General features: G+C 39.4%; 1 protein-coding gene across 2 annotated transcripts; it reads left to right on the forward strand.

The window, feature by feature from the left end:
- Positions 1-9,377: 9,377 nt before the first annotated feature.
- On the forward strand, positions 9,378-26,019 carry ccdc61 (coiled-coil domain containing 61). 2 transcript variants are annotated; one of them, XM_066704125.1, is made up of 13 exons: positions 9,378-9,731; positions 11,162-11,321; positions 12,048-12,130; positions 12,744-12,904; positions 13,767-13,919; positions 15,190-15,400; positions 16,477-16,559; positions 17,569-17,807; positions 18,933-19,011; positions 20,964-21,170; positions 21,841-21,910; positions 22,708-22,780; positions 23,063-26,019. In XM_066704125.1, the coding sequence occupies exons 2-13, from the start codon at positions 11,174-11,176 to the stop codon at positions 23,149-23,151; spliced, it is 1,596 nt and encodes a 531-aa protein (XP_066560222.1). In that variant the 5' UTR covers positions 9,378-9,731; positions 11,162-11,173; the 3' UTR covers positions 23,152-26,019. The 2 variants fall into 2 exon arrangements, with proteins under 2 accessions (XP_066560222.1, XP_066560223.1); XM_066704126.1 differs by having other exon boundaries at positions 17,572-17,807.
- Positions 26,020-26,293: the final 274 nt, after the last annotated feature.

The raw sequence follows: 26,293 nt of genomic DNA on the forward strand, positions 1-26,293 counted from the left end.
GTGAATTTAATAGTGATGTGTAAGTTCTCAATGAGCACAAAAAGTGAGGACCTCAGTTTAAGATATCATGTGAAAGAGAGCACTTTCTAGAATGAGCGGTCTTATTACCTTTCTGATGTCTCCTTTAGACACATCTGTTCACATTGCACCTGTAGGCCATTCTAATCTTCTCTTCTACAATCATGTAATTAAGTATAATATGTGGATGATTGTTGTATTGTGATGTTGTTTCTCTTGTAATGTTATATAGTATGTAGAACATTGTGTTTTAGAGTTTTTTAAAACCAGGTTGGGATGTGTAAGGGGGAAGAAGATATATACATTTTATAGTTTTAGTTAGTATTTATTTATTGTTTATCCCTATCTTAATAGTTAGGATAGGGATTGAAAGTATTTTATTGCCCCAGGTTTTAAGGCGATGTTAACTAGGTTTTATTATTTTTGGTCTGAACACCCCCTGTGAGTATTGTGCCTGGGTTCACTCTTCGTGCCCTGTGTCCTGTATTGTACAGAAATAAACCTGTTAAACTCTCCTGTGCCTGTTGTGGTGTCCTGGAGTCCTGATCTGAGCTGGGACAGGGAGCAACCTGGCTGATACAGGCTTTTAAGCTCTCTTGGTTATAAATAAAAGTATAGCATCAAACCGTTGTACATGTAACGAGTGGCATGTACTTACAGAGCATATGATTAATTCTAAAATCACTACACTGCGCTAATTCACTAGATTCGAGGAAGAGGTAGGATATATGTCAACAAACACAGGAGACCAAAGTAAGGTAAAGAAGAAATATCTCACCGGTTTAAATAGTAGAACTAACTCTTCATAGATTCTCACCATTTGGTTGTAGAAAACCACATTTTCTCATCATAGAAAATAATAAAATGAAAAAAATATCCCACCCCAGGTGCACCTTTTGTTCAGAATAAAGAAGTAAATGTCTCAGTCCACAAATCAAACAAATTAATAAAATAAAATAACAGGCCCTTGGTCTTGTTTGTCCTGCTACAATTTGTGGAATGGAAACAAAAGAAAGATGAGGTGTCTTCTGATCTGACCGTCAGCATGTTCTTTCATTGGGTTGACTCGCCATCATATATCAAAATGGTGGATAACTCAATGGTTTCCAGCAGTGTCGCACACATTCAACAAAGCAAAAAAAACCTTCAAGAATTTTCAACTCAAAGTCAATGTACAAGGTGGAACTTGACTAAATAATTTACTGTGATTGGCCAAAACTCTAAACTGCTTAAATTATATATTAATCCTTCAAATGGCCAACTAAATCAGTTTTAGCTACGTGTTGCTATTCTTTAACATTAAAACACCACTTGTATTTATCTTTGTGGGTTACACACAGATACAGCAGACTCTACTACACCACACGGCAAACCCTGGGCACCTGTATTTAGCTAGGATATCCCATCCCTGGCCCATCATGAGTAACCATTGATGCGCCTTTGGAGGTGAGGCCCCTGCCACCTAGCAATGACTTCATATCTAGAATGGGGTGGGCAGCTCTTCTCCTGAAGGTGCCTGAGAGGCAGAACGTTCTCTCTTCCAGTGGCATGCTCCCTCGATGAAGATTACGCAGTCGGAGAAAGACAAGCCACATTTTCTGGACACCCTGATTATGTCCAACTTCCCACTGGGAAATTTCACATCCATGCTTAAGATTGATGTGGCAGCAATATCTGCTTGCCACACTAGAATTGATGAGGTTTCACAATTTCTGAAAGGTGTGTGGCATCTTTGACCCGCTGTGTTTCATACACTTCCTTCCTCACATCTAGACATAGTGCTGGATGCACTTTCCAAGGCTCCATCTGAGCTGCTTCAGTCAGTAGAGTTGACATTTCTTTCCTTGAAAACAGTTTTCTTATAGCTAGACATTGTGTCAGCTAAACAGGTGTAATGGAGACTCAGGGACAGGAGTGTAGGACCCAGGTGAGAAAGAGCAAAGGCAAAGTCAAAACCAGGTGGGGAGTCAGAGTCGGCTAACAGGTGTATAGATGGAATCCATGGTCAGGTACACAAGCAAGGGGTCAATAAACTAACAATGCAACAAAGAAGATCCAAGAATCAGAAGTCAAGAAACGGAAACAAGGGTCAAAACATGGAATTACAGGACTGGAAATACAGGGCTTGGTAATGTAACTCAATGAGAATACAAGCACTCAGCAAACAAAGCAGAATATATATGTCACATTGATGAGCTAGTGCAATGAGGAGCAGGGGGTGAACCTAATTAGAAAACAAGGATCATTTAACTTAACTATGTGGAGATGAGCGCGTGAAACAAAGTGCCCAGTGAGCTTGACGTCTCTGTTGGATCGGACCACACAGGCCAGCCTTCACTCCCCACGTGCATCAATGAGCCATGGCCGCCCATGACCCTGTCGCTGGTTCATCGCTTTTCCTTCCTTGGACCACTTTTGATAGGTACTGACCACTGCAGACCGTGAACACCCCACAAGAACTGCAGTTTTGGAGATGCTCTGACCCAGTCGTCTAGCCATTACAATTTGGCCCTTGTCAAAGTCGCTCAGATCCTTTACGCTTGCCCATTTTCCTGCTTCTAACACATCAACTTTGAGGAAAAAATGTTCACTTGCTGCCAAATATATCCCACCCACTGACAGGTGCCATGATAACGAGATTATCAGTGTTATTCACTTCACCTGTCAGTGGTCATAATGTTATGGCTGATCGGTGTATATACAGCTCTGGAAAAAATTAAGAGACCACTTAATATTGATTTCTGAACTTGGAGTGGTCTCTTAATTGCTTCCAGAGCTGTATTTAATGTCCTTGTCATTAAAACAGTTACTTTAGTCAGTATGTAAGCAAACTACTGTACAGAAATAAAAATGAAGCATAACCAAATAATATTCTTTAAAAATAACATTTTTCTCTTGTGCTTGTTTTTCTTCTTCAGTTATTTATTTTTATGCTTTTTGGTCCCATATTGGTATGTTCTTGGTCTTTTTTCCGACATCATAATTCAGTTGCGTCAATCCAAAAATATACTTGTTCTTCTTTTCTGCCACAGTCACAATGTTAGGATGCAGACGCTATGCAACTGCACGTCACTGGCAGGTTTCTAGCACATACATTATGATGGTTACTTCCATGATGCCCTTGGGCACAACTCACTCAAACAAAATCTGTAAATGATTTGAAATCTGATAACAGTGATCATTCGTGAAAATCTATTATAGAACATCATTGATGTATTTATTGTTATTTTTTGCTAGGGGCCACCCTAGTGTCCTAGTATTTATTTCTTAGATGTGCTTATCCAGGGTGTGTTAACAGGGTGATCCCCTCCCGGTCTCTGAGACGATCAAGTAGCCTAAATCCCCAACGCCATTTGGACTGAAATGTGCACTGGTGGCATGATATCTAGTAATCTGGATTTCCAGATCTCCCTTCAGCTCCTCACACAGGTCAAATATTGCAGGTCTATCCAGCCTGAATCATTTTTAACCTCATCATTGATTCTGATCATGCTGTTGTACAGTGAGGGTAAAAAGTATTTGATCCCCTGCTGATTTTGTACGTTTGCCCACTGACAAAGAAATGATCAGTCTATAATTTTAATGGTAGGTGTATTTTAACAGTGAGAGACAGAATAACAGCAAAAAAATCCAGAAAAACGCATTTCAAAAAAGTTATAAATTGATTTGCATGTTAATGAGGGAAATAAGTATTTGATCCTCTATCAATCAGCAAGATTTCTGGCTCCCAGGTGTCTTTTATACAGGTAACGAGCTGAGATTAGGAGCACTCTCTTAAAGGGTGTGCTCCTAATCTCAGCTCGTTACCTGTATAAAAGACACCTGTCCACAGAAGCAATCAATCAATCAGATTCCAAACTCTCCACCATGACCAAGACCAAAGAGCTGTCCAAGGATGTCAGGGACAAGATTGTAGACCTACACAAGGCTGGAATGGGCAACAAGACCATCGCCAAGCAGCTTGGTGAGAAGGTGACAACAGCTGGTGCGATTATTGGCAAATGGAAGAAACACAAAATAACTGTCAGTCTCCCTCAATCTGGGGCTCCATGCAAGATCTCACCTGGAGTTTCAATGATCATGAGAATAGTGAGGAATCAGCCCAGAACTACACGGGAGGATCTTGTTAATGATCTCAAGGCAGCTGGGACCATAGTCACCAAGAAAACAATTGGTAACACACTACGCCGTGAAGGACTGAATTCCTGCAGCACCCGCAAGGCCCCCCTGCTCAAGAAAGCACATGTACAGGCCCGTCTGAAGTTTGCCAATGAACATCTGAATGATTCAGAGGAGAACTGGGTGAAAGTGGTCTCAGAGGAGACCAAAATCAAGCTCTTTGGCATCAAATCAACTCACGTGTTTGGAGGAGGAGGAATGACCCCAAGAACACCATCCCCACCGTCAAACATGGAGGTGGAAACATTATGCTTTGGGGGTGTTTTTCTGCTAAGGGGACAGGACTACTGCACCGCATCAAAGGGACGATGGACGGGGCCATGTACCATCAAATCTTGGGTGAGAACCTCCTTCCCTCAGCCAGGGCATTGAAAATGGGTCGTGGATGGGTATTCCAGCATGACAATGACCCAAGACACACAGCCAAGGCAACAAAGGAGTGGCTCAAGAAGAAGCACATTAAGGTCCTGGAGTGGCCTAGCCAGTCTCCAGACCTTAATCCCATAGAAAATCTGTGGAGGGAGCTGAAGGTTCGAGTTGCCAAACGTCAGCCTCGAAACCTTAATGACTTGGAGAGGATCTGCAAAGAGGAGTGGGACAAAATCCCTCCTGAGATGTGTGCAAACCTGGTGGCCAACTACAAGAAACGTCTGACCTCTGTGATTGCCAACAAGGGTTTTGCCACCAAGTACTAAGTCAAAGGGGTCAAATACTTATTTCCCTCATTAACATGCAAATCAATTTATGCAATTATTTTTGAAATGTATTTTTATGGATTTTTTTGTTATTCTGTCTCTCACTGTTAAAATACACCTACCATTAAAATTATAGATTGATCATTTCTTTGTCAGTGGGCAAATGTACAAAATCAGCAGGGGATCAAATACTTTTTTCCCCCACTGTATATAGAGGATAATTTGTTCCAAATAAATAAAAAAATATGAAATAAATAAATAAGCACACATAAATAGATAAATAAAAAGGAAAATAATTTTGGATATTTTGGATATGTATTCATTTAGTTCGTATTTTATTTATTTATGTACGTATTTCGTATTATTTTCTTTATTTATTTTAAAATGTTGTCACAAATTATTCTCCATAGTTGTGTAGTAGCCTTTATAAAGTCATATGCTCCGTGGGCTGACATTGAAAATGCATTTGCACCCAATCCATATTTGGATTTTATTTAGCCCTCAATATTTTAGGTATCTATATTGTTGACTTTAGGTATGCAGATAATAACAGCTAATTACAGTGTTTCACAATTGCTAAGACACATTTCTTGAAACCTTCACCCATTTTCTCAAAACTTTAAACACAAAACTGAATCTTCAAACTACATTCACAAAACCCCTGACTCTTCTGGCAAAATCAAACAATCGCCTCAAAACAATTTAATCTGTGCTCAAAATTAAACAATGCTTTCAGATCATACACACAACTATTCAATATATTGTAGTGATCTGGGACTGGTGGGTCATGTGGGGTATGTGTTTATGTGTTCAAGCATTACATTCCTGTTATGCTTATGTTACTTCTGGGGGTCAGGGGTTGGCCCCACGTGGGAACACAGAGGGTGCCATGATTGGGGGAGCCAGTCATGGGGTGCAAAGTAATCTATAGGACTGAGAAAAGCCGAGAGCCGAGAAAGCAGTGCTCATTACAATATAAACACTACAGAGCATTCATTAGACACTTCATCAAAAAATGGAGAACACAGCGTGCAGGGCATGTACTTACAGAGAAAAATGTTTATTGTACACTACCATTCAAAGGTTTGGGGTCACTTAGAAATGTCCTTGTTTTCGAAAGAAAAGCCATTTTTTTGTCCATTAAGATAACATCAGATTGATCAGCAATACAGTAGAGACATTGTTAATGTTGTAAATGACTATTGTAGCTGGAAACGCCTGATTTGTAATGGAATATCTACATAGGCGTACAGAGGCCCATTATCAGCAACCATCAGTCCTGTGTTCCAATGGCACGTCGTGTTTGCTAATCCAAGTTTATCATTTTAAAAGGCTAATTGATCATTAGAAAACCCTTTTGCAATTATGTTAGCACAGCTGAAAACTGTCGTGCTGATTAAAGCAGCAATAAAACTGGCCTTCTGTAGACTAGTTGAGTATCTGGAGTATCAGCAATTGTAGGTTTGATTACAGGCTCCAAGAACTTTTTTCTGAAACTGGTCAGTCTATTCTTGTTCTGAGAAATTAAGGCTATTCCATGCGAAAAACTGCCAAGAAACTGAAGTTCTCATAGGGGATATTGGCCTTCTAGGCAGAGTTACAAAAAAAAAATCTAGGACTGGCCAATAAAAAGAAAAGATTAAGATGGGCAAAAGAACACAGACACTGGACAGAGGAAGATTAGAAAAAAGTGTTATGGACAGACGAATCTAAGTTTGAGGTGTCTGGATCACAAAGAAGAACATTCGTGAGACGCAGACCAAATAAAAAGATGCTGGAGGAGTGCTTGACACCATCTGTCAAGCATGGTGGAGGCAAAGTGATGGTCTGTGGTGGTAAAGTGGGAGATTCGTACAGGGTAAAAGGGATCTTGAAGAAGGAAGGCTATCACATGCCATACCTTTTGGACGGCGCTTGATTGGAGCCAATTTCTGTCTATAATGGAGTGGCCAGCACAGTCACCGGATCTCAACCATATTGAGCTGTTGTGGGAGCAGCTTGACTGTATCGTATGTAAGAAGTGCCCATCAAGCCAATCCAACTTGTGGGAGGTGCTTCAGGAAGCATGGGATGAAATCAGATTACCTCAACAAATTGACAACTAGAATGCCAAAGGTCTGCAAGGCTGTAATTGCTGCAAATGGAGGATTCTTTGACGAAGGCAAAGTTTGAAGGACACAATTATTATTTCAATTAAAAATCATTATTTATAACCTTGTCAGTGACTATATTTTCTATTCATTTTGCTATATGTCCTATTCAAACTCATTTCAAGTATGTTTTCATGGACAACAATGAAATTTCTATGTGACCCCAAACTTTTGAACAGTACTGTATATAGTAAACGCATTTTGCAATTAAAAAACAACAACATTGCAAATCATTTGCAATCAATGACTGCCTGAAGTCTGGAACCCATAGACATCACCAGATGCTGGGTTTCTTCCCTGGTGATGCTCTGCCAGGCCTGTGCTGAAGCTGTCTCACATCACACGGTACTCTAATTGTGACCTCACAGCACACAACATGTAACTGTGACCTCACAGCAAACAACACTGTAACTGTGATCTCACAGCACATAGCACCGTGACCTCACAGCACATAGCACTGTAACCGTGACCTCACAGCACATAGCACTGTAACCGTGACCTCACAGCACATAGCACTGCAACCGTGACCTCACAGCACACAGCAGTGTAACTGTGACCTCACAGCACACAGCACTGTAACTTTGACCTCACCACACTGTAACACACTGCACTTTAACTGAAACCCCACAGCAGACAGCACTATAACTGAGATCTCACTGCACAAAGCACTGTAACTGTGACCCCACAGCACACAACACTGTAACTGAGACCCCACAGCACACAGCACTGTAACGATGACCCCACAACATACAACACTGTAACCATGACTGCACAGCACACTGCATTGTAACTCTGACTTCACAGTACACAGCACTGTAACTATGACCTCACAGCATATAGTGGTGCACATTGCACTGTATCATCAATAAATACAAGGGAACCAGTTCCCTTGGCAGCCATACATGCCCATGACATAACATGCTTCACAGATGAGGTGGTATTTTTTGGATCATGAGCAGTTCCTTCCCTTCTGCATACTCTTCTCTTCCCATCATTCTGGTACAAGTTGATATTTGTCTCATCTGTCCATGGGACATTGTTCCAGAACTGTACAGGGTTCTTTAGATGTTTTTTGGCAAACTCTAATCTGGTGTTATGGCATGGGGATGTATGGCTTCCAAGGGAACTGGTTCCCTTGTATTTATTGCTGACAAAAACAGCAGGATGAATTCTCAAGTGTTTTGGCTGAATCTGAGCAGATAATAAAGCCCCAAAGCTTCAAAACTCATTGGATGGCGCTTCACATTGCAGATGGACAATGACCCGAAGCATACTGTGAAAGCAACCCAAGACTTCTTTAAGACGAAGAAGTGGAATGTTCTGCAATGGCCAAGTCATTCACCTGACCTGAATCCAATTTAGCAGCATTTCACTTGCTGAAGGCAAAACTGAAGGCAAAACGGACGAAACCCAGCATCTGGTGATGTCTATGGGTTCCAGACTTCAGGCAGTCATTGACTGCAAAGGATTTGCAACCAATTATTGAAACTCACAATTTAATTCATGATTATGTTAGTTTGTCCAATTACTTTTGAGCCCCTAAAATTGGGGGACCACATATACAAATGTTTATTTCTCAGTTTTTGGAAACCTAAACTTTTTACCTCTGCTTACCTTATTACCATTTCAGGTTATTCACTAGACTTGAACTGCTTAAATGTCAATACAAACTGGAAAAATGGGGGTGTATGTTTAACATAGTATTTCACCGATTGAATTACCAGCTAAAAACCACTCTTAGGACCACTCCACTGATGAGTGCTGAGACACACCTTTTCGATAGGACCACCTGCAGGTACCACTACAGAGGGCAGTTCACAATGGGCTGGACCACGCCAGGGACCAGTGAAATAGTGTTACTCTTACATAAAAAAACATTGCTATACATAATATTACAGACATAAAATACAGTGAGTGATATATTTAAATGGTAAACATCAGAACACTATACTGTTCCATACAGTAGCAGAACTGTGAAAGAACAAATACAACCACACATAAATACGTGCAGATACTTGTTTTTAATAATAATAATAATAATAATAATAATAATAATAATAATAGATAACACCAAGTTAACAAACTACACACAGCGCACTTGATCCTCTCGCAGGCAACGGGATTTGGATTAGAACACAGCCAACGTCACGCCAGGGAGCTGGTGGGCGTTTCTGAAAGAGGGTAAGTTTCCGTTTAGTGTATCCAATCATTTTCGGAAATTGGCAATACTGACGTCCCTGACAGCCAATCATAAAACCGAGATTCAGCTCCATCGATAGCGTACGACGCTTTGGACGGAAATGAAGGTGATCATTAAGACAGACCAATAGGCTTGGAGATCAGTGGGTGAGGGCGGGCTTCAGCGCCGTCTCCCGGTTGTTCCGCCGCTCCGCTCAACAGCTGTAACTGACAGAGCAGGACATTTATTAGAGCGATTAGAGTGCCTCCGAGCCTTTAAATTAATATTGTATTTTTAAGTCTATACATTTTTTAAATGTTTATACTTGTCTTTATTTTATGGCGGGAAAACCACGTATAGATCCTTTGTCTCTGTAGTACTACTGAAGTTTAAGACACGTATTGTTGCGTGTGTTTGTTTTATTAATTCATACAGGACAGTTGATATTTTTCGCTAGACGTGAATTTTACATTTGAGTCCTATCAAGATTGGGGCAGATTTGGCAGTACGGTATGTGTGCGAATGTCTTGTATTATGTTTGCAGATTAGATGTTACCTTGATTTTCATATTGATGCGTGGTTTGTCCATGTTGTAAGCCGTGTTGTGTAGTTGTTCAATATACAGTCATTCGTGTTTGTAAAAGCATTATTGTAAAGCAATGATTGGAAGCAGCTGCTCAACCATTCCACTGTCAATCTAGCAAGTCCTTAGTTTTTCTTACTTTTTTCTGGCTTCATTGAAAATATTGTAGGATACCCTGTGCAGTTCTCCCAAATTGGATTTAAAAAATGGTAAAGTAGGGGCAAGACCTGTTACTTTGTAGTAGCAGCCCGCAGTGATTTGAGACTTGCCTTCGTTAAGCCTATGCTGAATGCTAGCTATTGATGTGGGTGATTCTTTAATTGTATGTGTATGTATGGTTTTATCTTTTGGACGAATGACTTGATTGAACTTAAGTACATATCAGTTGTATTGTCGTTTATTTATTTTTTTGCAATAGAAAAGGAAAGTGACGTTTCCCAAAACGGAAATAAGACTGGTCTCTCTCATCCAGCACCTGAACCTAAACCTGTTTGCTCTTCAATCAGTTTGCCATCAGTTCTGCTTATTTAATTAGTCCCTGATTATGAAAAGTACAACGAAATTCGCTGGTGTTATTCAACCCTTTACCTCCACGCCTTGCCATTTGACAACATGATATTTAAACCATCTTACTATAAGGATATTTAGACGTATGACAAGTGTGGGCTAAAATTGTGTTCTCCAGATTGAATATGAATACAAATTAAATAATGTCAACCCCGTAGTCTTGTGAGCCAGCCCTCAGTTCTTGACAGCAATACAGAAATGTATTCATTGTAATGTTTCAGATTCTGAATCCAAGTCCTGTTGAGTTCGTATCCTTCAGAATTTATGCAGAATCAAAAGCACTGTTATTATGATCAATGGCAAGAGGCATTATTAGTTCGAAAGATGCCATTACAGAATTCTCAGCCAAGATATATTATAAATGGTTTCACACTGAGACTAATATCATTATGTACAGCAGATTCATCTTATAATAACCAATTTTATATGTTTACAATACAAAAACTGTGAATCAAAGGCTTACCAATGTGAAGCAGCTAATGGCAAAAAGCTTAAAGCTGTATATTTTTTCCAGTGCATCACTGTGAGTCATTACTTAAGAATTCTTGGCCAAGTGTATATAGGTACTATTTTGTCAGGCATAACATGTCAGCATGGCATATAGAAAACCTGCCCAAAAAACAAATTAACTAACACAGTTGACATAAACGGTAGGCCCATGTCTAGTTGGTAATGAGTTTGAGGACTTGTCAAAATCTGTTTTCTCTGGTTACAGTTTAGTTTGTGCTCAAGTAAAGCATACATCTTAACAAAAATATTAGATTTTCTGATAAAATGCTCCCGATTTCAGGTTTCCAAAGCCATGGAGGCCGGATCCAGTGTGCAGGCGGAGCTGGAGTTCCGGGGCGCAGAGTTTTCAGTGCGAGTGGATACAGGGGAGGAACTTATGATTGTGGAGGTGTCCGATTTGCTGACCGCTGACCAATGGAGAGGAGAGTTCGACCCTGCTTGTGAGTCAACTCGACTCAATTCAATTGAATTCAATTATATTTTTATATAGAAATAAACTATTATTTTAAATTATTTTACTCCTTTTGTAAATCCAATCTAGAATAGCTAGTTTCCATTTGTCTCTAAACTGAAATGAGAAGGTACACAGACTGAGACACCAGCCTTCTGCCTAATTTGTTTTATTTCACTACAATTCTTAATTCAACAGAGCATAGCACTGCTTCCCCATCCTATGCAGTAGTCCCAAATTGGCTTAATCTAAACTAGGTGCAGGATCTTGTGTTAATTTTAGTGCCAGCCTGCACTGATCTGAAACAACTTGTTTTAGTTTGACTGCCAGCTCAATCAATAAACTATCTGGTGGTCATTGCTACATGGTTTGCAGTCAAATAAGTGCAGTGCAGTGTAGCACATGAACTTTCATGCTATTGCTTCATTGCTTTGAAGATATTGATTAGGCTCTGTGCAGCACACCTTGACATGCTCTCTAATTGGTCACTTGCATGTTGAAAATGGAGACCAGCATAACAAATGCTTGGCTTTATTGTAGATTGACAGGAAACAAAAACATGCTCCATTTCACCTTCCTGTTAATATGGTTGTAAGATGGAACCACTCCATCCCCTTTATGCCTGGCATTCTGTTTCTATTTTGGTATAGTCTGCCTTTCTTTCTCATTCTCTCTGTTTCTAATAAACTCCTACCTGTCTCTCCATCTGTTTTAGATGTTGAGGATCTCACCCGCAAAACTGGTAACTTCAAGCAGTTTCCCATCTTCTGTAGCATGCTGGAATCAGCAGTCTGCAAGGTCAGAAATCACAGTGACACATACACATGGAACCTGACAGTTTACGCAGATGTTAAGTTATGAAATTTATTAATAAACAAGAGTACATCATTTGTTGAGATTGACAAGATATAACATTTAAGGTGCATTAATAAATAAACCAATGTTGTCTAACCTATTTTGGCTCATTCACCTTCTGATTTTGGCCCATGCCCCCAAGTGCGTGGTCATATTGTGATGGATTTCCATGGGGGAACAATGGGATATTAGTCTCTTAGAGTGGTGGATAATATTGTTACCCAGTGGGACACTGTTATGACCAGCATTATTTCAGCATAATAACCTTTGGGCCATATTTAAAGAGAAAAATATTCTCCTCTGTATAGAAGTTTGTAATTTGCAATTAGTGAATGAAGTCCTGGAGTTTGTGTGCTCTGTGGGTCAGAGTCAATAAAATAGCTCATTCTACATATGCAGCATAAGCAAATTTAAACTAATGATCTTTAGTTATTGTAATTAATTAGGCTGGTGTGGTAGAGGCTGAGCTGGAGATTTGATAAGCAAGTGTATATTGTTTTCAAATTATTGACTGTGGATTCTAACCCTGTTTCTTATGTTGGATTATTTTTCCTAGAGCAGTGAGTCAGTGTCCCTTGACCTTTTGACCTACAGTGATCTTGAATTGCTACGGAACAGGAAGGCAGGGATGCTGGGCCGTCTACGCCCTCCTGCCCAGTCTTCCACCCTCAGCACCAAACGCTACCTCATCCTCATTTACTCTGTGGAGTTCGACAGGTTAGGTTGCCACAGGCTACCCACACACTATTGCATTGTACATTGTTAACTTCCTATTTTTTCACTTTTTACTTGTGAGTTTGTCTGTATTTTCTGGATCTGGATTAGATAGAGGGTCTCGATAAGATTAGATGGGTTGGATGAATTTCTTATTGCATCAAGTCATTCTTAATTGATAGAGAATTAAATAAATGCCTAAAAGCAAATGCCAGCAAAAGTCTGCTCTGTATTTCTGGAGATAAGGCCATTTCGCAAGGATGAGAATGTTATGTTTCTGTTTTTGCTGACCAAAACGGTTGCCCATGAATTCAGTGTAAAATCTTAAAAACAAAATAATGAGGGAGGATTGGCATAATGGATAATACAATCTAAATGTTAGTCTGTATAACAAGGCCATATTTAGATTGTAAGACAAAGCTTTTACCATTTCTGTGATTCGATTGTGACCACTAAGTGTTAAGAATGTGGTATAGGCATTTACATTTATGCATACTGCTGGTCATAGGCTAAAGGAAATGGAAGCTCACCATGTGTCAAACTTCCCACTCAAAATGCTGCGAAGGATTTAGATTGAAAGAACGAACATCCTGCTATGGAAATGTAATAAGAAAAACAACATAAGTCCCCGCATAGTGTTACGGTTACTGTGAACAAAACACCAATACAGACACTCATGGGTGATTATATTTTTTAAAAAAAGGTCAACATTACGGAAAACATTTGATTGGCTATGCAAGCCGTGGTGTAAATCGAATAGAACACCATTTCGTAACCATTTTCATTTCGTAAGCATACATCGATTGCAGTGCCAGCCTGTGTCCTTCATGGAAGGTGACTACTGTCCTGTCCCCTCTTCCCTCAGGATCCACTACCCTCTGCCTCTACACTACCAGGGCAAGCCAGACCCTGCAGCTCTGCAAAGGGAGATCAGGGCACTGCAGGCAGAGCTGGCAGCACTGGGCATCAACGTTGGCAAGGACCCCCGTGACGCAGAGACACACCGCATCCAAGCAGAGTCGGTATTCTCTCACAGCAGCCCTCAAATCTCTTGCTTTGTGCATTATAGCCAGGGTTTAAAAATCTGAACAATGGAAGTTGGGCCTATCATCTCTACTTTTATTAATTAAAGTTGAGTAATGCCATTAAGTCCACAAAAATAACAGGACCATGGGGACACGCTACCCAACATCATATCACCATTTTGGACACTGATCAGCTTCATTCAGTTATGTACCACCCCCTTCTGCACATACACATGCAAGCCATTAGGGACACAAACAACACACTGAGCTGGTGTCCACGTCAATGTATTCTCAATGCTTCCAGTTGTATCTATACCGGATATTATTGCTCCACGGTGTGCAGTTTTCACAATCCTGTTGCTTAATTCAGTCAGATAACTGTACAAGTACCCAGTTCTTGAAAATCTGTTAATAAGACTGATGCATTCAAACCCTTAGGGCTAACTCAACTGTACTGTTTAAGCTTCTATATTATATATTGCACTTATGTGTTGTAAGTCACCCTGGATAAGGGCATCTGCCAAGAAATATGTAATAATAATATTTCCATCTTCATTTACAGAGATGCCACACCCAGCACTGTAATATTTTCAGAATATCCCTAGCTGGGTGTAGGGCTGGGCGATTATACCGAGTTTTTGCGATATAGTCGATTTATATTATTTTGTGCAAAATGCTTGTATCACAAGTATCGAGTTCGTCATTTTTATGCAAGTCAGGATTCCATAACCATTTGAGACATTTCAGCTGGCATTCTGGAGGGCAATTGTAAGCAATGTATAAATGTAAACGTATGCCTGTCCTTTCAGAGGCTATTGAAATGTACTCTTCCTGAAAGTAGCAAATATGTCACTACTATTTCTCTGCCAATAAATAAATAAATAAATAAATACTGACAATCTGTCCTCTAGGGTAGAGGCAACAATGACTTAAATTAACAATCTTTATTGGAATGTCCTTTAACTTCAATAATAACAATAGTATTAATAATCTGTTTTTGTGACAATGTGTATTATCCTAAAGGATGGTATAATTCGAATGGTTGGGTTTGTGATAAAGGTCACATCATATGACTCTTTCAGTAATTTTTAGCCTATGAAATTATTTATATTGTTTAAAATTGACCTTAAACATTGCACATTTTTGGAAAACGGTCAAATCCTATTCAATCATTTGGAAATCCTGACCGTAAATTAAAGGTAATGGTATTGCTAGGTTTAGAAATATTCTTCAATCTCCTCAGTGTTGCACTGTTCTCCCCAGGCTGGCCCAGGTGCGGGAAGAGAAGGAGGTTCTGGCCAGGGCCCTGGAGCGGCTACAGACAGGCGGGACAGAGCAGCACAGTGACCCGCGGGGGGTGCGTGTGCTAAAAGAGGTCGTACGCAGTCTAGAGGAGGAACTGCTGCGAGAGAGAACCAAGAACCAGCGCTTGGCAAGCAAGAGAGGCCAGGAGCAGCGCCTCCTACTGGAACAGGTATGTACTGCTCTACTACAGACAGGAGCTTCTCATCACAATTCTCGTTATTAATTATTCTAACAAGTTAAACCAACGGACTGGCTTAATTTTTTTTGCAAGTGAAGCATTTTCAATAAATATACAAACATTTTGTTGCAATCTTAAAATACGTTACTTTTAGCAGCTGAAATATTTAGGGAAGGGTCTCTTCTCTGCTCCACTGATGCATGTCTGCTGCCTGCCTTTAAAACAAATGCTGCCGATCTAGGTTGTAAGTCCAAACTTAATTATATGTATATATTAAATTAGTCCTTCAGAACACAGAGCTATATCGAAATCTGTAAATCTGTCTTTATCTCGTTACAAATTATTTTAACAAGTTAAACCAATGCACTTGCATATTGTTTTTCACAACTGAAGCATTTAAAATCAAAGTACAATTATATATTTTTGCTAACATAAAATAACAAGCCATTTAGTGTTAATATGACAATTGTATTCAAAATACGGGAAGTAGGCAAATGTTCTCCAATCTGCTCCACTGATGCGAAGGGTGTTTGTCTGCCGCATGCCTCTGAAACACACGCCATCGCAGTGCATGCTGGGACTTGAGCCGGTCGAGTATTTACACTGCCAGTTTTGAGCAGAAATGGCAGTGTAAAAGTGCCTAATGTGTGATACTCTAGAACAGCCAGACCAGGGGAACTTCTCAAAGGCTTTCATAAACAAGTAGAGGGATCAAAGCATAGATTACCTTAATAAGCTCTGGTGGATTTGTGCAAAGTATTTACTAAGCTTTGCACACTCACTTGAGTTTAAATATACCTATTTTTTATTAGTAGTATTTTCTTTATAGAATAAGTTACAATGAAACCAATACATGTATACACTTGCATATATATTATTGAAGCCCAGTTATAAAAGTTACATTTTCAATTAATGAAGTGAAATGCACTCATGTTATAACACATGCCATGTAAGAACTAATTGCTTCACTCTCAATACTTAAGCAGTAGGGAATAATCCGAGATCTATCCTGTCCTCTCTTTACCCTCCTCTTCCTTGATCTTTATCTGTGTCTCCTTCTCCCTCAGCTGGAAGAACTTAAAGCATCAGAGAGGAACCTCCGGGTGCGAGTTAAGAGCTTAATCAATGAGCTGGCTGTGTTAAGAAAGGGGTGAGTCTGTTTGTTTTAGAGCAGGGGTTCCCAAAGTGTGGCCTGGGGGCCAAATGTGGTCCTCAAGGATGTTTGGTGCGGCCCCCCAAAGCCAACCTTCAACCCCCCCTTTTCTGAAACTTTACTATATTTTTACACTTTCTGAAACATTTCTGTTACAAATTGCACATGTAATTTGGGGGGAAATAATAAAACAAAAATTGAAGTTAATAAATGTTCCCTAACGAAATGGTTAGGAAATTAAAAGGTATGATTTGGTATGATTTAGTTTTCATCGGTGGTTCGTTTTCTACTGCGCCCCCCATCCCATGCAACCTCCGTTAATTGGACCAGACATTGGGAACCCCTGTTTTAGAGGATTAAATATCACTGCCCGCTACATATCACCCGAATAATGACAGTGGTTAGATCAGAATGGCCCCTGTCCTGTTACCATTATGTCTAACATGGGTATCGAATCCTTTTTTTATTTTTTTATCATTATTATTATTATTTTTTTTTAAACTGTTTATCCTTTTGGAGTATCAAAATGAAGTTAGGCAGATCAATGTGGTCTCACCCAATCCATTGCTTCCCAAACAAATAAACGTTAACATCATGTTTTAGTATATTTATATGACTAGAAGTTTTCCAAAAACTAATGTAGTCTGAAAACCGAATTGAAACATTAGTACTGTTTAAATGACATGTAAAGTTCTGATTGTATTCCAGAGATTTTTTTTTTTTCTTTTATGTTGTGTACTTCCACAGACACAGTAGTAGACCAAGTATGAATTAAGGTCAGTTTACACGTGTAATAAGTCATTACATTTTCTAAAAATGGTTTAGGCCTACCTGATAAAATAAGTTGAATCCAAATGTACACAACTTTTGAAGTAATTTAAATGACAATGCATTGATTTTTTTTTTTACCCCACATTCCAAAACATGAACATTTTATTGTTAGTTTGTTCATGTTCAAAGCAATGGTTACATGAATGGCTGACTTGACCCTGTCCATCTCTCCCAGTAGGGTGACTCCAGTGGGGCCCCGGCGGTCAGGCTCGGCGCTCCTGGCCAGAGGAGAGGGAGAGGGCCGCCGATCTGTGTCCCGGGACAGGAGTCTGGGGTTACGGTCAGGGTCCCGGGAGCGCTGCACAAGGGCTGGGGAGCGATCAGCATCCCGGGAGAGGTCAGAGGACAGGGGAAGGAGGTCAGGATCCTCTGGCAGACGCCCACTCATCCCCAGGCACTCCCCTTCACCCTCAGGTAAGCAGAGATGTGCACATGGGTAGCTCAGTTATGCAGGTAGACATTCATCATTAATATTGAAGTTCTCAACCAGTACTCCTCTATCTACAAGATGAATCCTGCAAAGTAGAGACTTCTGTATCCCAATTATAAGCTTTGTTTTTATTTACTCTACAACAAATTGAATTGTACTCAAATAGGGAGGCATCTCTTAATTACACAGAGGTCCTCTGATATAACTAGGACTTGAACTTTTAATTTTTCTTATTGCCACTTATGAATCATCAGTGAAGCCTTTGTTTCCAGTTAAAGTTTGTCTTCAGAATAACTAACCGCAGCCTTAATAATCTGCACATTTTTATAATCTATGAAGAAAACCCCTTAATGACCTTAGCAAGATCCTCATGTCTTTTCCATGTGCTTAAACCTCCTATTATGTATGTATATGGTGCTGCTGAGCCAGTAAGCCTTAGAGCAGACAATACCATTGTAGGGATTTTCTCTGGTTGTGTGTTGAGATGAGCAGGAAACGTTTATACTGCCAAAGCCCATGTGACGTACAACGTTCTTCCAACTGGATTATTCTGAGGGCCCTTGCAAAGATTAAGGGGGAAGGAGTGTCAAAGCAAACTCTTTTTCATTACATTTGGCAGAGTGAAACAGCTTCCAAAGTAACTACTGTGTATAAACAAAATGATTTTAGGCTAATGGCTGAGGTGATTTATCAATATGTGGTATTGTTTGACCGCTATAGATGGCTATATCTGAGTTTGATGTATGTATACATTTTTCTTCTTACTAATAAATGTTTAACTTGCTCCTCTATCTTCAGGTCTGACTCAATTAATTGTGCTTACATGTGCAATTGGGTTGGTTTCCCCCTCTCCTCCTCCACCATCTTTGTTTTGATGATCAATTGCTGCTCGAGTCTGTAGGCTATCAGTGCTAACAGTTTGAGTTGCAATAGTTAAACCTCTACATAAAGAGTTTTAATTAAGCAATGTTACACTGTAATCCATAGCTCCTCATATTACGGCATTATTTTCTCACTTTTGTTAAATTTAGCTTAATAATTATCGCCCAACCCTTATAAATCCCCATTCCCAGTTTAAAAAACTGTGCAACTTCCCTGTTCCCTTACAGGAGCCAGAGTGCCACGCTTTGACCCCACCGCTTATATAAAGGAAAAGGAACGCAGGCAGCAGGAGGCCGAGCTGAAACAGTGAGTCTGTTGATTTTGTTAGTTTTCCCAAGGTAAAATCCACTCAAACCCAATTAACCACAGCAACAATCACAACCGATTCCCTGTGGGGAATCGCAGTCACAGTCGGCTGTGACACAGCTCAGACTGGAATGATTTTACAGTTATTTTCACAAAGGAGATACTGCAAGTTACCTTAGGAAACACCCTGTAAACACTGAGCAGCTTTGAAGTAACAGTGTGTGTAGCAGTTACAATCTACAGTTGGTCAAGCAGAGGAAGGAGTAGAATTGGCTTAACTGGTAAAGGTAACCCTTTAGTCAAGACAGTGCTGTCTTCAGTTTGGGCTATATTTGGGTTTTCAACACAGGCCCTGGAGACCCAATATCCTGATGATTAGTGTTCCAACAAAGCTGTCAAATACTTAATCAAACCATTACATTTAACCATTAATTTGCCTAATCAAACCTTTTTAATAATTTTAAAGTTGAATATTTCAAGTTCAATATAAAATTCCATGAGGCTAATTAATTCTCCAACTATTTTTAAAAATTAAACCATTTACAATTACATTTAATTGTAAATTCGATTTTGATTTAAGTAAATGTAGATAAAAACCATCAGAACTGTGGTTCACCAGTACCAGGGTTGAGAAACACTAGTCTGGACTAAGTTTAATCACTTAAAAGTGTAACCTTCATCACAATCAAGTCTACTGTAAATAACCTGACGGAGAGTTCTCCGGTGTTCCAGAATGTGACTCCTGAGACTACAGCAAGAACTGGGGATTTGTATTCCTGGTGGTAGATTAGGTTAAGTGGTAGGGTGACCATATGGCTCCGTGTACACCAGGACACTTTGAGACCGTTCAGGATTTTAAAGTTGCCTTGTAACGGAAAGACATCTTATTCGGTCATTATTTACACGTGCTAAATTGATTTAATTTTCTCTTCAGTAAATATATTGTATACAGGCTTGTAACACAATCTTTTGTTTGTCATTATTAATATAATAAATTTGCTATTACCCTTTCAATGGTGAGATGTTCCATTACACTCTTTAAATTCAGAGTGGTGGTGTAAATATTTATTTTTAATAAAATACATTTAATTTATAGACATTTAAATACATTTGTTTGTCTATAAAGTAGAGATTTTTTCATTTGTATCGTGATCGTCCTCTTTTTGGGCTTCATTGTGCAATGGGGTTCTGCCATTCTTCTGGCAGCATAATATCCCGGTACAAATTGTGTATTTTATAATTACAATGTATTCATGAACAGGAGATAAACAGCAACTTAGTCTTATTAATTTGTGGTTATTAATAATATAAATACAAACTATAAGCCCTTTTTCTATGTATTAAATGCAGTACAACAGGACTCAAATTAGCAATGGAGTAAATAATATCTGATTAAGATGTTAATGGCTTGCCATTTAAAGGGTAGGCCTACTTCTAAAATCCCATCCTGTCTCAAATTGTCCCCATGAACATGGAGCCATATGGTCACCCTACCAATTAGTGAACATAAATATAACCTTATCTGCTGGGAAGACCAATCCCCTGCTCTTGATGTAGTCTCTTCTGCTGTCCAGTTTTGAAACCAGTGGTGAAACATCACATCCTGAAGCAATGTGTTGCTCTCCCTAGGGTATTTACAGCAACCATGTTTTTTGATGAAGGTTACACTTTTAAGTGTTTAAAGTTACTTAAATGAAAATCACAGATGATTTATTTATATACACCCATTAACAAATGAGTACATATAAACCAAGCACTTTAGGGACTGTGATAGTTCCCCTTTAATAGCATATTTAATACAAAAACTTTTTTTGTATTATTGTATTTTTTGTATTTTTTTTTTGTATTACCACTCAATAGGTGCACCTTTGCAACCTTCACTCTAGGGACTGCGATGGTTCCTCTTTAACATCCCCCCTCCACTTATCTTTATCTTTGTGTTTCTCTCTCAGTCAAAGGAAGGCCCAGCGTGGCCTTTTAGCCACACCCACTGGTTCTGAAAGAGGACGGTCCCGCTCTCGGGAGAAGCACCTTCTCAATGGCCGTTTGGGCTCTGCAGGGCGGGGGCGGGGCTCATCTGCGGAGGGTGTGCGAAGCAGGCAGTCTTCAGGCAGCTCATTGGTTGACCTGGAGGAACTAGCTAAGCCCCTCTCTTCTAGGTGAGGAACACCCTAATCAAATTAGTTATTAGAAATTTGACTGTAAATCTTGACTCAATAAATCCAAATGTGAACTATGCTTTAACAAAAACAACTTCTACAGGATTGATCTGTTTTGTTATGAAAAGCCTTCATCACTGTGATAGAACTAGGCTTACATCTATCACAGTTTTGTGGATTTTCTTTAATCTGCTTTAACTGATCTAACTTGGAAAATACCACAAGGAATGATTTGAAATTCACACAGCACCGTGAGTACAACATGAAGTAGATGTTTAAACTAAATATAGTATAAATATAACAATTTTAATCAGCAGAAACGGTTACTGTTGCCAAAACCATGCAAAACGTGTCTGATATACACATCTCTAACCTATATCTTTTAAACACCCATAATTGTGAAAGCCAAAGTAGATCAGCACTTAAGATGGCTCCAATTCAAACTCGGAAATACAGACTGAATTACCGGTCACCCTGAACAATAAAATATCCTGAGCCACGTTTGCATGGAGCTGTAGCTTTCTAAAAGCATATCTAAAAATGAACACTAAGAAACCTCACTTCTGACTGCAACAGAATGTGCCCGTGCCGTGTGTTGTGGCGGGTGCAGTGTTGTGCCGTGTGTGTTGTGCTGTGTATTCTCTGTTTGAGTAGATTCTCTGTGTTTCAGTGCTGGAACCCGGAGCAGAAAGACTGCGCACCCTCCTTTACACTCAGTGCCCTGGAATAGCCCAGGAATGGTCTGTACCTCCCTCTCTTGCTTCCTCTAGTTTAGCGTCTACAGTGTTTTTCATTTTTGATTTGGTCAACCTGCCTAGTTGTAAGTTTTCCAAAGGACGGAATGTCATATGTCATAGTGGCATCAACAGATCTTGAGTGGGATGACGAAACACAACCTTAACCTTAATTCAAACATTTTGTTTGAGACTGAAATCAGAAGGCACTTCTTTACACAATGGATTACGCCATTTTTTGGTATTAACTCCCTCAATAAGTTTGTCTTAGGGATCTACTATACTGCTCTGAAAAAAATTGAGACCACTGCAGATTCTTCTTAAATCAGCATCTGTACATGTAAGGCAGCCATTCCATTCCATTCATATTTTTATTTGGAATTTGGCAGAAATGTTGTCAGTAGTTTATAGAATGGGTAAAATTAACATTTTTCTTTAATCACACACTTATAAATAGTAAAACCAGAGAAATTGATAATATTGCAGTCGTCTGAATTTTTTGAGTCGTCTCAATTTTTTCCAGGGCTGTATATGACGAGAGGAGGCCATTCGACTCATCCTGCTTGTTTGGTGTCCATTAATAACTAAGTGACTTATTTTTGTTCTGGTGTGTAAATGCAGTTTGATAGATCATGCATGAAAGCTATAATATCTGCTATAATCTTTATAAATAATCATTATAATGTAGTTGAAGCAAACTCTCTTGGCTCAAGAAACATCTGAATGAGATAACTAAACCAGACTTCTGAAAAGTTAAGTTTAACAAATCACCCAACATTTTGTTCTTGCTCTGTTTATTCTAGCCCCGAACTCGAACCAAACCTAAGAAGCAGATGTCCAGTACCCCAACTAAGAGTCGTCGAGCTGCTGACAAAGGTATTATTGTTAGTATGAGGGTCATACAGATTAATCTGCTTGTAAGCATTAACATTAAACACACAGGCATTTAAGAAGCTACATATTCCTGAGCAAGGGAACAATACAGTCAACACAAAGCCTTTCCAAGGAGAGAATTCCACACTGATAAATATGAGAATCATGAGTTATTGATCTTTATTAGGGAGTTCAAAGTGGGAATGTATAACCTCAGGTTTACTGCATACTTGTTATTGAAGCAAGTTACAGGAGCAAGTAGTGTTAATTATATATTTTCTGCAGAGAATGACCCCAGCGCTGATTTGTCAGAGATTGACGCCCGACTGCAGGCTCTTCAGGACTACATGAGGAACCTAGACACTGGCCACTAGAGAGCCTAACCTCATATCCCAAAGAGCACCACACGCACTCCCTGAGAAAATGCATAATTCTTGCTGCTCCTGTTCCACTTGCACTGAATCAACCAACCCTGAGGAAAATCCATGGATGAAACCACGCTTCCTGTCTCAACCTGTGGATTGTATGACCCTGCACTGTCCCAGCTTAAACCAATGGTCATTTTATACATCAGTCTATAACCAGCTGTAACAAGTCTGCTGTTGAATTACACAGACCATTACTAAAACATTGTGTGGGTGTATGCGAAGGTTATAGATATTCAATTGATAGCACAGTATACTGAATACAAATTGGGGTGATTCAGCAAGACAAAATAGATGTGTATTGCTTCTGGGATACTGCATGCTGTTTTCAGCATTGCTCCAGCCTGGGACTAAACTCAGGACTGTGCCAAGCTGGGGCTAGATTGAAAAGGGTATGCAGAATTTTAGCAGTACCCCTAGAAGAAAATCAAGTGGAATAAATGACAATGAATAGGTGACTATGAACTCTGGGAGGGGGTTTCCCCCCTTAAAGAGTAAATGCTGGGAACTTTTCTCCCAGCCCCTCTATTGAAGCAAATGCTAATGGCAGTAATTTAACCTGTGTGACCTGATCTTGCCTTTAGTCACAGATTCTGGGATCTTGAACCCTGGTCCTGGAGAGCTTCCAAGCCAGGTTTTTGTCAGGGACCTTAACATTTATGAAAATAAATACATATATAGACATCTTATTAAACAGGGATTCTGGTTATAATAACCTGAATACCTTTCTGTCCTCTAGGACCTGTACCGATCATCAAATGTGCTCAATTTATTTATTTCCCAGTCTTATGAAATGTGTGATTTAGCAATTCCATATGATTCCACTGGATTGAGGCTGTCCTTGAGCAGGGTTGGAGACTACTGGATCATGTGGTTCAGAGTAGGGATAGGAAGGCAGCCAGTGTCAGGAGGCAGGAGGTGAGTTGGTCCCTGTACCCAGCAGTACACCAGCTCCTGCCCAAAAGGATGTCCAGTTGTCATGGTTGTGCGCTGTGTGTGATCTGAAACTGAGAGGAATTGCCGATTCTAGATCACAAACTAATGATAACACTGATCCAGGCTGTGACCTGAAACCTCTAGAGCAGGCGTTCCCAACCCTGGTCCTGGAGGAGCCCCAACCCTGCTGGTTTTTGTTCCAACCGAGCTATCAATTACTTAAATGAACCCTTAATTGAAGCAACAATCTGCTTAGATTTGACTTTTTAAATTGTGAAATAAGAATTGGTTCTTTAATAAGTTCTTTATACAATTCTATAAGTAACTTAAAACCCCTACTGTTTAAAATAATTAAAAGGCTCTGATTTAGGAATAATTCAATTAAGGGTCCAATTAAGTAATTGAGAGCTCTGTTGGAACAAAACAGCAGGGTAGGGGCTCCTCCAGAACCAGGGTTGGGAGCCCCTACTCAAGAGGTGGAAGAGAAACCAGAACCAGTGTACTGTCCTATATGCATTCCAAAGAGAAGACACCCATCTACTGACTGTTCGATCACATAGAGACTTGAATTCTAAACTATACATTTTACCAAAAGTGCAAAATGGAAACAGTCACGAACAGTCATACTGTCTAATGGTTACATATCAACCCACCTCTTAATGAAACTGATTCTTAATTAGTTAAGATTAAGTTGTAAACAACTTCTTGATCCCTGATGGATTGGGACTTTCCAGGGCCAAAGTTGGAAACTAGTGCATTACTACACCTTATGAGATCTTAAGATGGTCATGGACTGTGTTTAAATGGGAAGCTGATTACCACCCCACTGTCATACGTAGCTGGCTTGGATTTGCGATGCTTATTGTTTAGATTCTGTGAAATTCACAGCAAATAATCCACAACACACAAACTGGTTGTTAGTCCAAATTCCCCTGTTTTTAACTCTAGTTGAAATTTAAAGACAATCTCCTGAAACATATCAGATTTAGTAACCATCACAACAACTCCCGAATAAATACATAATCTCCCACGATCGAGAGGGCTGGAATGAATGAATTTGTTTATTTATGGTACATGTTCTCTTTAATGACAAAATATTCATAAGTTTGCAATGGGAAAGGGAAAATAAGTAGCCTAATTTGGCAGAGCTTTTGGAATTTCAGAGAATGAAATTTAAATTAAATTTATTTATTTCAGATATGTATTAGACAACACCATTTTTCATTTAGGAGAAGTTTTACTATATGTTGGTCTGTATCTAACTGCATCACATGGGTGATAATTTCTTAATTGTCCTTTACAGTGATAGGATATTTTATAATATACCAGTTGCTGATGTGGTGATTACCATTATATTTAGGATCCACTTAATTAGATTTGCTTAATTTACTGCTTCAGGTTTCAAACTAGAAACCCAATTATGCAGGACATTTACCTTAGCTGGAAATTCTCATAGAAACCCCTTTTAATGTGTAGTATTAAATGTCACCCATCAAATTTGAACATTCGTGTTCTGCAAACCTATCCCATTCATTTAAATGATTTTAGTAAATCCAGTGCTGTTGGATGTGTACTATATGGCTTTCCAACACTGATGCGTGTGTGTGTTTGTGACTTGAAGATTTGCATTATGCTTATTCGTTTTTTCTTTCTAAAATGTACTTGTTCATTTCTTTGAAAGTTGTCCATGTATAATTAACAATTCCATTTTGCAATTAACTTGACTGAGGGGCACATTCTACAATGTCCAGATACATCTGCAGTCAGGAGATTTAATCTGTTCAGCTGCCTTCCTGCAGAAAAGGGTTGAGAGGTCAATAACAGCTCTGTGGGTAGAAGGTTGAACAGAGATGGGTGTTGCAATAAAATTTCACTTTTGTATTTCTTATGTCATACTCTTACTTTTTATTATGGTTTTTACTTTTTTCTGAGGTGTACCTGTAACCTTTTTCTGGTGTTTGAGGAGATAAGACAAGATTTAAACAAGTGTTTTATTGGTCTACCACATTGATTTTTAAAATCAGATTTGGATAAACGTTTGTTCGAGGATAAGTGTGCGTTCCGGGTTGGACATGAAAGGACTCTCGGTGGCACCGAAACTATGATTTGGTGACGGCAAAAGAGTGTGCTGCCTATTTCAGCACAGCTTAAAAGC

The sequence above is a fragment of the Amia ocellicauda genome, chromosome 5 (assembly GCF_036373705.1).
Source record: "Amia ocellicauda isolate fAmiCal2 chromosome 5, fAmiCal2.hap1, whole genome shotgun sequence".
Taxonomy (NCBI): Eukaryota; Metazoa; Chordata; class Actinopteri; order Amiiformes; family Amiidae; genus Amia; species Amia ocellicauda.

Excerpts from the sequence above, each read along its gene's own strand:
- ccdc61 (XM_066704125.1), top strand. The coding sequence starts at position 11,174 with ATGGAGGCCGGATCCAGTGTGCAGGCGGAGCTGGAGTTCCGGGGCGCA. Across the intron at positions 17,808-18,932 it reads GCACTCCCCTTCACCCTCAG|GAGCCAGAGTGCCACGCTTT; the intron begins GTAAGCAGAGAT and ends GTTCCCTTACAG. Across the intron at positions 21,171-21,840 it reads GCTAAGCCCCTCTCTTCTAG|TGCTGGAACCCGGAGCAGAA; the intron begins GTGAGGAACACC and ends TCTGTGTTTCAG.